At 50.6% G+C, this 10,883-nt stretch overlaps 2 protein-coding genes across 5 annotated transcripts in view; one reads left to right on the forward strand and one right to left on the reverse strand.

The window, feature by feature from the left end:
- The first annotated feature begins 1,249 nt into the window (after positions 1-1,249).
- Positions 1,250-6,064, forward strand: MTERF4 (mitochondrial transcription termination factor 4). The gene is given in 5 exon segments (XM_029225391.1): positions 1,250-1,285; positions 2,441-2,563; positions 2,565-2,925; positions 4,844-5,028; positions 5,697-6,064. Coding segments are annotated over 5 exon segments (1,014 nt in total). The 5' UTR covers positions 1,250-1,264; the 3' UTR covers positions 6,021-6,064.
- A 3,865-nt stretch (positions 6,065-9,929) lies between these two features.
- Positions 9,930-10,883, reverse strand: part of SNED1 (sushi, nidogen and EGF like domains 1) — an 88,924-nt gene continuing 87,970 nt past the window's right edge. For all 4 annotated transcript variants that reach the window (XM_029225389.1, XM_029225375.1, XM_029225374.1 and 1 more), the window contains one exon: positions 9,930-10,136. The gene's annotated coding sequence lies outside the window, so the exon portion shown is untranslated. The remainder of the gene's footprint in view (positions 10,137-10,883) is intronic.

A 10,883-nucleotide genomic window follows, 5' to 3' on the forward strand; every position in this document is an offset into this window, starting at 1 on the left:
TCTGTAGAAAGATTTTTAGCATCCAGTCTGGTGCCTGGCCCAGAGCTCTATAAATTGTATCCATGCAAGAATCGAGTCCTTTTTCTCAGTTCGGAAACAAGTAGATAAAACAAGAAGAAATGCTTATACACTAAGGCTTGGGCTTACAATTGGTGGAATTTAGGCAGCTGAGAAAGCACACCTTTTTTTTCTTTTTCACCACTATCCCCTTTTGAAAGATGGTTAGTGTCTATATTTGAACTGTTACAGGCCTATGTCCGAAATTTAAGAATGAATGCAAATTAGGCTGAAACATCACTGGATTTCATCCCAAGAGGAAACCAGACCTCTAAGCTGGGAGGACACCCCCCCTTTTTTTAAACTGTAAAGACTTCTGGAGTTCCATTGGATACTTTAAACCTCTAGAATATGTGTGTGTGTGTGTGTGTGTGTGTGTGAGGGGGGTGTTTATCAAGAATTATAATTGGAGCTCACAAGAAGTAAGGGTGCTTGTCAAATAAGGATTGGTTGGGGCCTGAAATGGTTGCACGGTTATAAAGGGAGACCTTGAGACCAGAAGGTTGCAGCTGGCAGGTGCTGTTCTGAATAGGCTGGGGGTGTCCCTGGGTCTGGAACAGTTCAAAGCTCACGTTCTCAGCGGTGCAGAGAGTGGCTGAGACCAGGTCCTCCATGGCCGCCAGACTCCATTTTGCATGCCGGAACCGATCGCTCCACTACCATTTCAACTTGTCACTAATATTCATATTGAATGCAGATTCCACACCAAATAACTATATCTGGGACCGGCTCCCTTTTACTCAGACCGCCCGGTCTCTACCTCAACGTGAACCTGCCTTGGGAAGGACCCTGCTTTCTCCGGGGAGGTTACTGCTGGACCGCGAGGCGGTGGCCGGTTTGAGCGAGGTTATGGTTTCCTCTCACCTCCACGCTTAAGAGGAATTTTAAGGTAATGAGAAGCGAACGTATGGGGAAGGAGCTGTTCATTTGTTGCGCTAGCCGAGAGCTCTAGAAAGCGGAAACCCGGGCAGCGGAGGCACCAAGCAGAGAAGGCGCGCTCTCCGCGCCCAAGGTGGCGGCGGGCGGCGCCAGGCCCCAGAAACCGGCCCAGCACCGGACACCTGCGGACAAGGGCTGGGCGGAACTGCTTCCCGCGCCTTCGCGCTGCCGAGGGGGAGGGCGGAAGCGGCGGACCCGGAGGGCGGAAGCGGCGGACCCGGGAGACGGCTGCTTCCGGCGTCAGCGGCGCAGCTGCTGCCTTCGCGCGATGGCTGCGTTGGGTCGGCAGGTGAGGGGGAACCGCGAGCAGGGGCTCCTGGCGGGTCGTAGAGGCCGGCGCACGCCGACCTGGTGCCGCACCCTGATCTGCGGTGCTCTCCGCTCCGTCAGTGCGGCTTTATCCCACTTTCACCCCGCCGGCGCTGGGCCGACCCCGCGAGTGGACCCCAGACAGGGCGAGAGCGGGAGGCGGGAGCAGCGAGCGGGTGGACTTGCCTGGCTGGCGGGGGCGCGGCGGCCGAGGGCGCTGGGGAAGCTTTGGGACGGGCCGTGAAGGGCGGTTGAGTGCCTGGGGATGTGGGCCTCGTTCGTTACGCGCCAGCCTGAACCCTGGAGAGTTCTGAAGTCAACGGGAGTAGGTTGCTTGCAGGCTACCAGGATTTCTTTTGTGGAATGAATTTAAGTACGTGAATCTGGAGACTCATGTGAGGTCCAGATTTTTCAGGTGTGGGTACCAACTTGGACCCCCAGAGTTGGCACGGAAATTACTTTAAGTTACAGACATTTGAGATTTAGCAGCTACAGAAAGAAGCCTTCTTGGGGCGGCCCTTATCACGCTAAAAGCAGAACTTTCTGGGAGCGAGGGCGCCACAGATCCTTTCTCCTGGGGAGCTTTACGGCCATGAAGGAAAAAAGAGAGGGAAAACGACGTGTATCTACATAAACAAACATTATCACAGACTTCCTGGGCTCCCATTTGCTCGCCTAGGAGCCCACCACCCATTTGCTCAAGTTAGCCCCCAACTCTAGCCATTTAGGGAACCAGCGCTTGTGAGCCACCATATGCATATAAATTGTTTTTTTCTGCCTGCTAATCTTTCAGTTAAATTTGCAGGCCCCCCAGGCACTGAAAAGGTGGAGGAAACCCGCCCCCCCATACTTTACCTGGTGGCGTTGAAATAGTTCTCCCCTGTCCCCCCTTGTCTGTGTCTCCTCAGTTATAGCAGCAACAGCTCATCTCTGTGCTTCGGCAGTTCTCTGTTCTCTGTACGTGAACGTCTTTCTCTGTAGGCTTTTTAAGTTCAGGTATGACTTTGTGGATTGCTTATAAAAACTTCTGTTTGTGTAGGACCAAGGCACTAAATACCCTGCCTCAGAAATCCCGAGGTGTCTATTATGTGGGAGTGGTGAGGAATTAATTCCCTTTGGGGGCTGTGTCTTACAGGTCTTGGATTGGCACCGCCTGATCCCCCTCACCTGGTCCCTTATTGCTAGGCAGACTACTCGGCTTGGAGAACAGAAGAGGACGGCTGCTTTTTTGCTGCGTAAACTGACAACGGTCTCCAGCGGGGGGGGGCCTCGGGGAGTCACCCTCTGTTGAACCCCAGAAGTACGCGCAAGAACCAGAGCACAGGACGGGGCTGACTCAGTGCCTCCTGGAGAAGCAGAGGACGGCTGTGGAGCGAGAGAAGGTCGTCAGTTCCCTCCTGGACATGGGTTTCACTGATGTCCATGTTAACGAACTGCTCAGTATACAGCCAGGCACCCACCCTCAGCAGTTGCTGGATATCATTTCAGAATTAATACTCCTGGGTCTGAGTCCAGAGCCTGTGTGTGTGGCCTTAAAGAAAAGTCCCCAGTTACTGAAACTGCCTGTCACGCACGTGAAGAAGCGCTCCAGTTACCTGCGAAAGCTGGGGCTTGGAGAAGGTATGAGAAGGTGTAGATTTTATATAGAGAGCTGAGGAGTCAGAGATGGGGAACGAATAGCCTGGTGAGGTAGATTCGGGGAGGTTTCTGGGGGAAAGGCCTTTGAGAGGAATGTGTGATTTGGCTTGGAGGTGAGGAAGCAGAATGAGCTCCGCAGAGGGCATTGCAGGAGGGAGGGGGGACTGAGTGACCGACCCAGGCTCGTGTCTGGCGTGTTCACTAGGGGCTCTGGCATCTAGAACGGTGCTGGGCACGTGGTGTTGGTTTATGTGCAGGTATGTTGCCCTTTGATGCTCACGCTGACTTGGGGTGGGCTTAGTGCTTTTTGTCTGTGTGATGGGAAGCCAGAGAGACAAAGTTCCCTGTAGAGGCTTGGATTCCAGTCAGGTGTCTCGATTTACTGTGGAATGTGAGATCTGCCCAGATTCCTGGGACACTGGTGGAGTGAAGGCAAAAAGAGCCACCATCCCCACCCCCACAGGATTCGTGCCCCGGGAGCCCTAGAAGTTCACTGGATCTCCTTACGGGCCTTCTGGGGGGCGGGGGGTGGCATGAGCAACTCCTAGGACCCCTGCCCGCTTTGACCAGAGGAATGCCACTCTTCTGTTTATTCTTGCCTCTTGCTGGTAAAATATTGTCGGGTGGGGGAGGGGGAGAAAAGGTTTGGGAATTCAGATTTCAGAGGATCTTTACGGTCTCCTTCTCTAGAAAATGAGCAAAAGATGGTGGTGTGGGGCTTCCCTGGTGGCGCAGTGGTTGAGAGTCCGCCTGCCGATGCAGGGGACACGGGTTCGTGCCCCGGTCCGGGAGGATCCCACATGCCGCGGAGCGGCTGGGCCCGTGAGCCATGGCCGCTGAGCCTGCGTGTCCGGAGCCTGTGCTCCTCGGGAGAGGCCACAACAGTGAGAGGCCCGCGTACCGCAAAAAACAAAACAAAACAAAACAAACAAACAAACAAAAAGATAGTGGTGTGTGTTTCTCTTAACAGATTACCTATCGCAGTATAATCTAAAAAGCTAATCTTAGCACCTTACATGCAGCGGTTATATCAATAAATTAACAAGCTCAGCGTGGCCTTAAGCTGCAAAGATGAAGACTAAATTCCTGAAATTCATTCCTGACATGTTTTATCAAGACACTGACTGACTCACCTGTTAGGAAGATTTTAATTAACAGTTTAAATAAGTTGTTCTAAGTTTCTAGGTACTAAATTTTACTCAGTTACCTGTAGGAAGACCATATGCCCTAATTTGCCTGGGAGAGTCTCAGTTTATACCAGTTATCCTAATGCAGTTACTAATAGGGACTCTGTCACTGAGAAGCACCTTAGTGTGGATAAAATATATGGTCACCCACTAACCAGGAGATCACCAGTCTCTGGTTGTGCGTCATGATTCTTGTGGTTATTACATTAACTATTATAGCGGAACGCCCTTTCATTGAGTTCAGGCTCCTAGGTCTTAAGAATGTTGGTTGTGAATATTTCAAGGGCTATTTTATCATAGAAGGAAACATGAACCCAAAGCCCTGACATGGGGGAAGCTACTATCCCATCTTACTGTCTGAGCTTTCCAGTAAATCCCTGTGAAAGGCTTTTCTAGGTGAGAAGGGCAAGAGGAGACCTAGAATATGAAGTAGGTGCCTTTCAGCTGTGAGGCCAGAAAGAGGCCTCTTGATACCAGGAGGGAGGGTTGGCGAGTCTGAGAAGTGAGAGGGAGTCAGTGGGGAGATGTCTCATTCTGGCCCATCCCATTTCCACGACGCTTCTGGGAAGACGTGATCTGAAGCTGGCACTCCTTCTGTGGAGGAGAGCATCCTTGTTTGTTTTTTAAATGCTGGCTTGTATTGGGTGTGGTTGGCCACTTGGGCTTCTGGAATATCCTAAAATTATGTACTTGCCCTTTTTTACATTCTTCAGGGAAATTAAAGCGGGTGCTTTACTGTTGCCCTGAAATTTTCACCATGCGTCAGCGGGACATTGAGAGCATCGTCGGGGTTCTCAAGGAGAAGTGCCTTTTCACGGTAAAGCAAGTCACCGAGATTTTGCACAGATGCCCCTGTGTTCTTCGGGAGGACCCTGGTGAACTGGAATACAAATTCCAGGTGAGAATTCCTGGTGGCGTGATTAGTAACAGCAAGTTTTCGAGTGTAGTCAGGGTTAGCTGACTCGCGGGGGCGAGTGGATGAGGTGAAAGGCCTAGACCCTCTTTGCTTGCACCAGCCAAAGAGAGTTCGGTTTTCGTTCTTCACTTCTTTACTACAGGTAAAAAAACCTCTTTTGCAACTTTTCTGCCATTAATAACGGATGACCCAGGCCTATTCTTAGAATCCTAATGAGGCCTCTGCTTAAAATACTTAATTTAAAAATAGCTAGAACCTTCCTATCTTTAGAACCTATTTTGCATGTTGATCTTAGAAACATAATTGTGAAGGGTGTCCTAATTTTTTGGTAACAATTATGATGGCTTAGGTCAAATCCTAGATGTTTTCTGAATTTTTTGCCTATTTTTTCCATACTCATAGTTTTCCTTACCCCATGAAGAAAAATAGAACTTAATTTCTCCCTCCTGCCCTTTATTTTCTGCTGCATTTTTCTCGATATGAATTTGAAAATGCTTTGAAAGCCATCACGCAGGTGTCGGGATCGTAGTGTTCTGCCATCGCTAGTGAGGCAGGTCTCTCCCAGTGCTTTTGGACAGTTCAGTTCACTGTGCCTTAGGAGCCTACAAAGCTTTCTGCAGCTGCGCTTCCTAACCATGCTGTGTCTCCAGTATGCCTATTTCAGGATGGGGATTAAACATGTGGACGTGGTGAAGACCGACTTCCTGCAGTACTCCATGACCAAGACCAAGGAGAGGCACGTGTTCCTGGAGCGCCTGGGCCGGTACCAGACCCCCGACAAGAAGGGGCAGACGCTGGTCCCCAACCCTTTACTCAAGGACATCCTCAGGGTTTCAGAAGCTGAGTTTCTGGCCAAGACAGCCTGTTCTTCTGCTGAGGAGTTTGGGGTTTTTAAGGAACTCTTGGCCCGGGAGGAGGAGGAGTCTGAGGGCCGAATGGCTGATGCCGGAAGCCCGGAGGAGGCGGGGCCGTGACGGATGGACTGGAGTGCAGAGAAGCCCAGACGGATCGGAGGGTACTGTAGTTTCCTCAAGGCTTTTGGGAACTTCTCTTTGATCTTCTCAGGTTATTTTTCATTCTCAGACTGGTCTTTTGATAAAAAATTAATTGGAAACCACCTGAGAAGTAGACTAAGAAGCGGATGCATTGGTTTGATCTGCCACCAGGTTCAGGGGGGGGCCCTGTTCCATCCTGAGTCAAAGGCTGACTTTGAGCCTCTAAATCGTGGGGGGGCTCGACGCATCAACGTTCGGTCTTACTTTTTCTCTCCCATCTGTGTTGGTGACAGTCCCGTGACAGTGGGGGATGTTTCTTCTGGTTCAGGAGTCATTTTACATCCTCCTCGTGACAAAGACAGAGTTCTGAGAAGACAGCGAGCTTTTAGGTTATCACAGCACTTTATTTTATGAAAACAAGGAGCAGCTTTTCCACAAAAATACTCAGGTTTTCAGTTCAAAAATAGCTTATGGTTTTGTAATTGCAGTCATTGTACAGCAGAGTAAAAGGAAGTTGATTAGTGATGTATGGTTTTGTTCTGCACAGCTTCTTAACGCCAGCAACGCGGGGAGGGCGCATTTTGCATCTTTGTGAAGAGCGGGCCCTGACTCTGACCACCGGCGGAGTTTGCTTTCACGCCAGCTCAGGCCCAGGGGGTTGCGTCCAGGCCTGACGTCTCTGGCGTCCGTGGAGTTCTGACCTGGAGCCAGGGCCACAGGTCTGGGCTTGGTTTCGTTTCAGGGAGCTCTCCGTGACACCAGAGGTGGCGGAAGGCCCCTTGGGGAGGCCGGTGGGTCTGAGGAGTGACTTGAAGAGTTGGGGTTGGGGAATGGGCTTGGATGTAAGCCAGGGGTCATCTCTGAGGTAGAGGTGCAGCCCTGATGGCGTGAGCTCTGCGAGGGGTGGGAAGATGGGATTCCTAGAAGGTTCTGGAGGTTCCTTTCTTGGGGGGAGCTGGCACAGGACTGATGCTGCAGAAGACATTTTTGGTGATGTGCCCAAAACTCAGGTCTTTACAGCGTTTTAACAGCTACACACGAGACTGCTGGTGCTTGGCCTCGCTTTTCTTGCAGAGACCACGTAAGTCCTGTCAGGTGGCAGTTCTCACCTGGGGGTGATCTTGACAACAGGGAACACCTAGCAACATCTGGGGACATTTCCCATCTGGTTGTTAGGACCAGGAGGGTGTGCAGTTGGGGTCTACTGGGGTCTAGTAGGTCGAGGCCAGGGCTGCTTCTAAACATCCTACAGTCACAGGACAGGCCCACGACAGGGTGAGCCAGCCCAAAGATAGCAGTGCCAAGGCTCAGACACTGCTCTAAGGCCCCATTTAGCAAAACGCGACTGTGTTGATTCGTGAGGACTTAAGATTTTAAATGGGCTTACATTTGTTTCTCTTTTATTTAAAAGTAAAGTAAATAGCTGATTTTTAAAGAGAGTTCCTTTCTCCTCTGTACTGGGATTCTCTTGGTAGATTTGAGCTGTGTTGTACTGTGGGTAGATTTGAGCTGCATTTACTGAGGTGTAGATGCTTTTGCTTTCTCCAGGCTCATATTCGAGCGTGACTGCAAAGAGAAAGACATTTTTTTGCAAAAGAACAGTAGCTCAGTGAGTCCCTCCACACGTGAGTCCGACATCGGTGGCAGTTGTTGGCCAGTGGCAGGAGTTCCAGCCCAGGGAAGGTGCTGGAGGTTGGCTGACACCGGGTGGAGCCCTTGCCTGTTGGTGTGGCTGGTGGGTGAGCAGCAGGGTGCCGCATAGCTTTTCTCATTTGCACCCACGTCAGTCCTTGTGCAAGGGGAAAAGGGAGGTTTTGTCTTTACTGTCTTTCTTAGCCATGGGCAGAATGATTTGAAAGTAAAGAGATTTCATTTTTCATTTACTCTTGTGTTTTGTGGTCTCCGGGTGGCCGGCACGATCCCTGGAACCTAGGGTGTTGCTCTTGTGCCCTCCAGTCGGGACTAACAGAGTATTAAATCTAAGCTCGATTACGTGGTTAGTTGATCCAAGTTTTGATTAGCACAAGGCTAACTCGGCAACTCAGGATCGCTCCTTTCTTTCCGACACAGAAATGTGCATGCCCCTGGCAATTTTTTGATTCCATTTTTGCTAATTTTTGGGGTGGACCTTGAGTATCTCCAAGGAAGACGTTAGAGTTTTAAGAAGGAGCCATGTGGAAAAAAGCAGTGGCTCACTTGTAATGTTTCAAGGATGAATTATAATTCCTTTAGCATCAGGAAGTCTTTTACTAGATGTTTAACTTATAAAACATCAAAATGGGTTAATCATAAGAAAACACAGCACCAGGCTCAGGATTCAGTAGACTGTTTCTTGTAGAAACAAGGGCTTCTAAGCTAAAGACTGGAACACGTTACATTTGCCTCGTGGCTGGGGGGCTTGAGGTTATTGACATGGCAGTAGAGGGTTTTGTCTTCTTTCCAGTGATATCACTTGATCTTGCTGTTTGCTCGTGACGCCGTAGCCTACACAGATGCACGGTGACAGGTCCCAGTGCCACAGCACAGGTCAGCAGTACGTGTTTACGTATGTGGTTTTCTCTCGATTCTCCCAGTGTCAGAGCCCCTGGACTGCACTCAGCCGTCTTCTCCAGGTGGGCCTTGGAGACTGGGGACCTTCTGGAGTACAGTAGAGACTTCTCGAAATGACTATTCCTCCTTGCTGAAAATGACAGAATGCATAATACACAGACATATGCACACAAAACTTTAATAAAAATAAAAAGCCTAAAATATAACTCTGTAAAAAAAACTTTTTTATAAAAGATGAATGGAAGAGCCCCTTTCTGTGGCTGTGATGCTGACTCAGGGCAGAGTCAGTGGAAGATGCACGGGGGCTTGAGTTCCAGTTTGGGTCAGCTGGTAAAATGTTCAGCACACTAGAGGTGGGGTTGGCTTGTTTGGTTTTCAGCTCATTTGCAGGGAGAAGCAAGCGCTGCTTAGAAGCGTGCTAGAGAGCAGGGGTGGCAGGATGACGTGGCGATCTGTGTGTGAAGGAGGAGCGTGTGGAACACGGTGCTTACTACCTGAGAGCCCCACACAGCGTTATTTGAGTCCTGGACTAAGAGAAACCCTAACCAGCATCGCATTCAGGCTTGTGGGAGGAGCCCTCGCTGTACTTGGTAGAGGTGCTGCCTTGGCTTTCCAAGTGGGGTCTGAAACCCTTGAGGTTTCCATGAAACCCTTGAGGTCTTTGGTGCCTTGGTGGGACTTGTCATCCAGGGGAGAGGCCAAAGCCTATGACCTCGAAGACCAGGGGTTAAGCCAGTGTGGTGCATGGGCCAACTCGGCCCTGCCTGTTTTTGTAAATAAAGTTTTATTGGAACCCAGCCACGCCTGGTCAGTCACACGTCTGTTGGCTGCATTTGTGCTACCACTGCAGAGCTGAGTCATTGCCACAGAGACCATAGGGTCCTCAAAGCCAGGAATACTGTCTGACCTTTGCAGAAAAGGTTGTAGGTAAAAAGTGTTTAAACTCCGTCTTAGTGTTATCATTTTCTCTCTCAGAGTCAGCTGGTCCATATGATGGAGCGTAGCCTGCGAACGATCAGCATAAATAATCTGCTGGCGGAGGAGAGCCGGGCGAAGTGCTTCCAGTGTGGCCTCATCTCTGCCCCTTCCTCCCAGCCCCACCATCTCTGCTTTGGAAGCTGTTGAGAGCAGTTCCTCAATTTTGTTGCTAGCTCTCAAAGGGAGAACTCTGTCTCTGACTTCGGAATCTGAGAACTGGTTTCTGAAGGTTGCAAAAGCATTCCTGGTGGACAGCCTTGCCATCCAGGGCTAACGTGTGTGCCGTGGGTGCGCATTCACCGTGGCGCAGACTGCTTCCTAGAAGACTGCAGCCTGGGCTATGTCAGATGTGGGTTCTGTCCCGGAGGTCTCCCTGGTCGTGGCTGGGCAAGGAGGTGGCTGGTGCTTGCCTGGCCTGGCCGTCTGTCTTCCAGAGGCCAGAGGAGAGAAGCCACTCAGGGCACCGACTCCAGCCAGGACCTTGTTTTCAATCCAATTTTAGACCTCGTCTTCCTGGGCTTTAGAAACTCGTGAGGTTGATGGAGCGTTAACAAGAGCATCCTGATCCTTAGAAGAGAAAACAGACCGGGGCGTGAGGAGGATGGTGGTGGTACCCATTCCTCTTTACAGCGGCGGCTCCCAGGTTGCTACCCCCGGAGTACCTGAAGAGCTTGCCACGTCAGAACTGTGAAGTTTGTTCCCTGTGACATGGCAGTGGGTGCTGGGGGGCAGGCTCGTGGAGGACTGACTATACCCCCCAGTGGTGGGGACATGTGGGCAGCACTGCAGCTTCAATTTGAAATCTGCAGGCTGCAACCCCCTTCATTTGGTGCCACGTTGGATCTTTTCTCTGAAGGCATATGGGCTGTCCCTGGTCTCTCTTGACTGAAATGAATTCTTGCACTTTGCTCTTGGGTGTGTGTGTGTGTGTGTGTGTGTGTGTGTGTGTGAGTGTGAGTGAATGTTTCCTGCTTATTTGTGTTTTCTCCATTGTCTGAAGAATGGGTATCCTAAAAGCCAGTATTTGATAATTTAACAGTTGAGGGTTTCTGATGTGTTTTTATAGAAATGCATTCATTGAATGAGTTTAAAAATATATATATTGGGCTTCCCTGGTGGCGCAGTGGTTGAGAGTCCGCCTGCCGACGCAGGGGACACGGGATCGTGCCCCGGTCCGGGAGGATCCCACATGCCGTGGAGTGGCTGGGCCCATGAGCCATGGCCGCTGAGCCTGTGCGTCCAGAGCCTGTGCTCCGCAACGGGAGAGGCCACAGCGGTGAGAGGCCCGCGTACCTCAAAAAAAAAAAAAAAAAA

The sequence above is a fragment of the Monodon monoceros genome, unplaced genomic scaffold (genome assembly GCF_005190385.1).
Source record: "Monodon monoceros isolate NGI ecotype Baffin Bay Population unplaced genomic scaffold, NGI_Narwhal_1 Super_Scaffold_16, whole genome shotgun sequence".
NCBI classification, from domain to species: Eukaryota; Metazoa; Chordata; class Mammalia; order Artiodactyla; family Monodontidae; genus Monodon; species Monodon monoceros.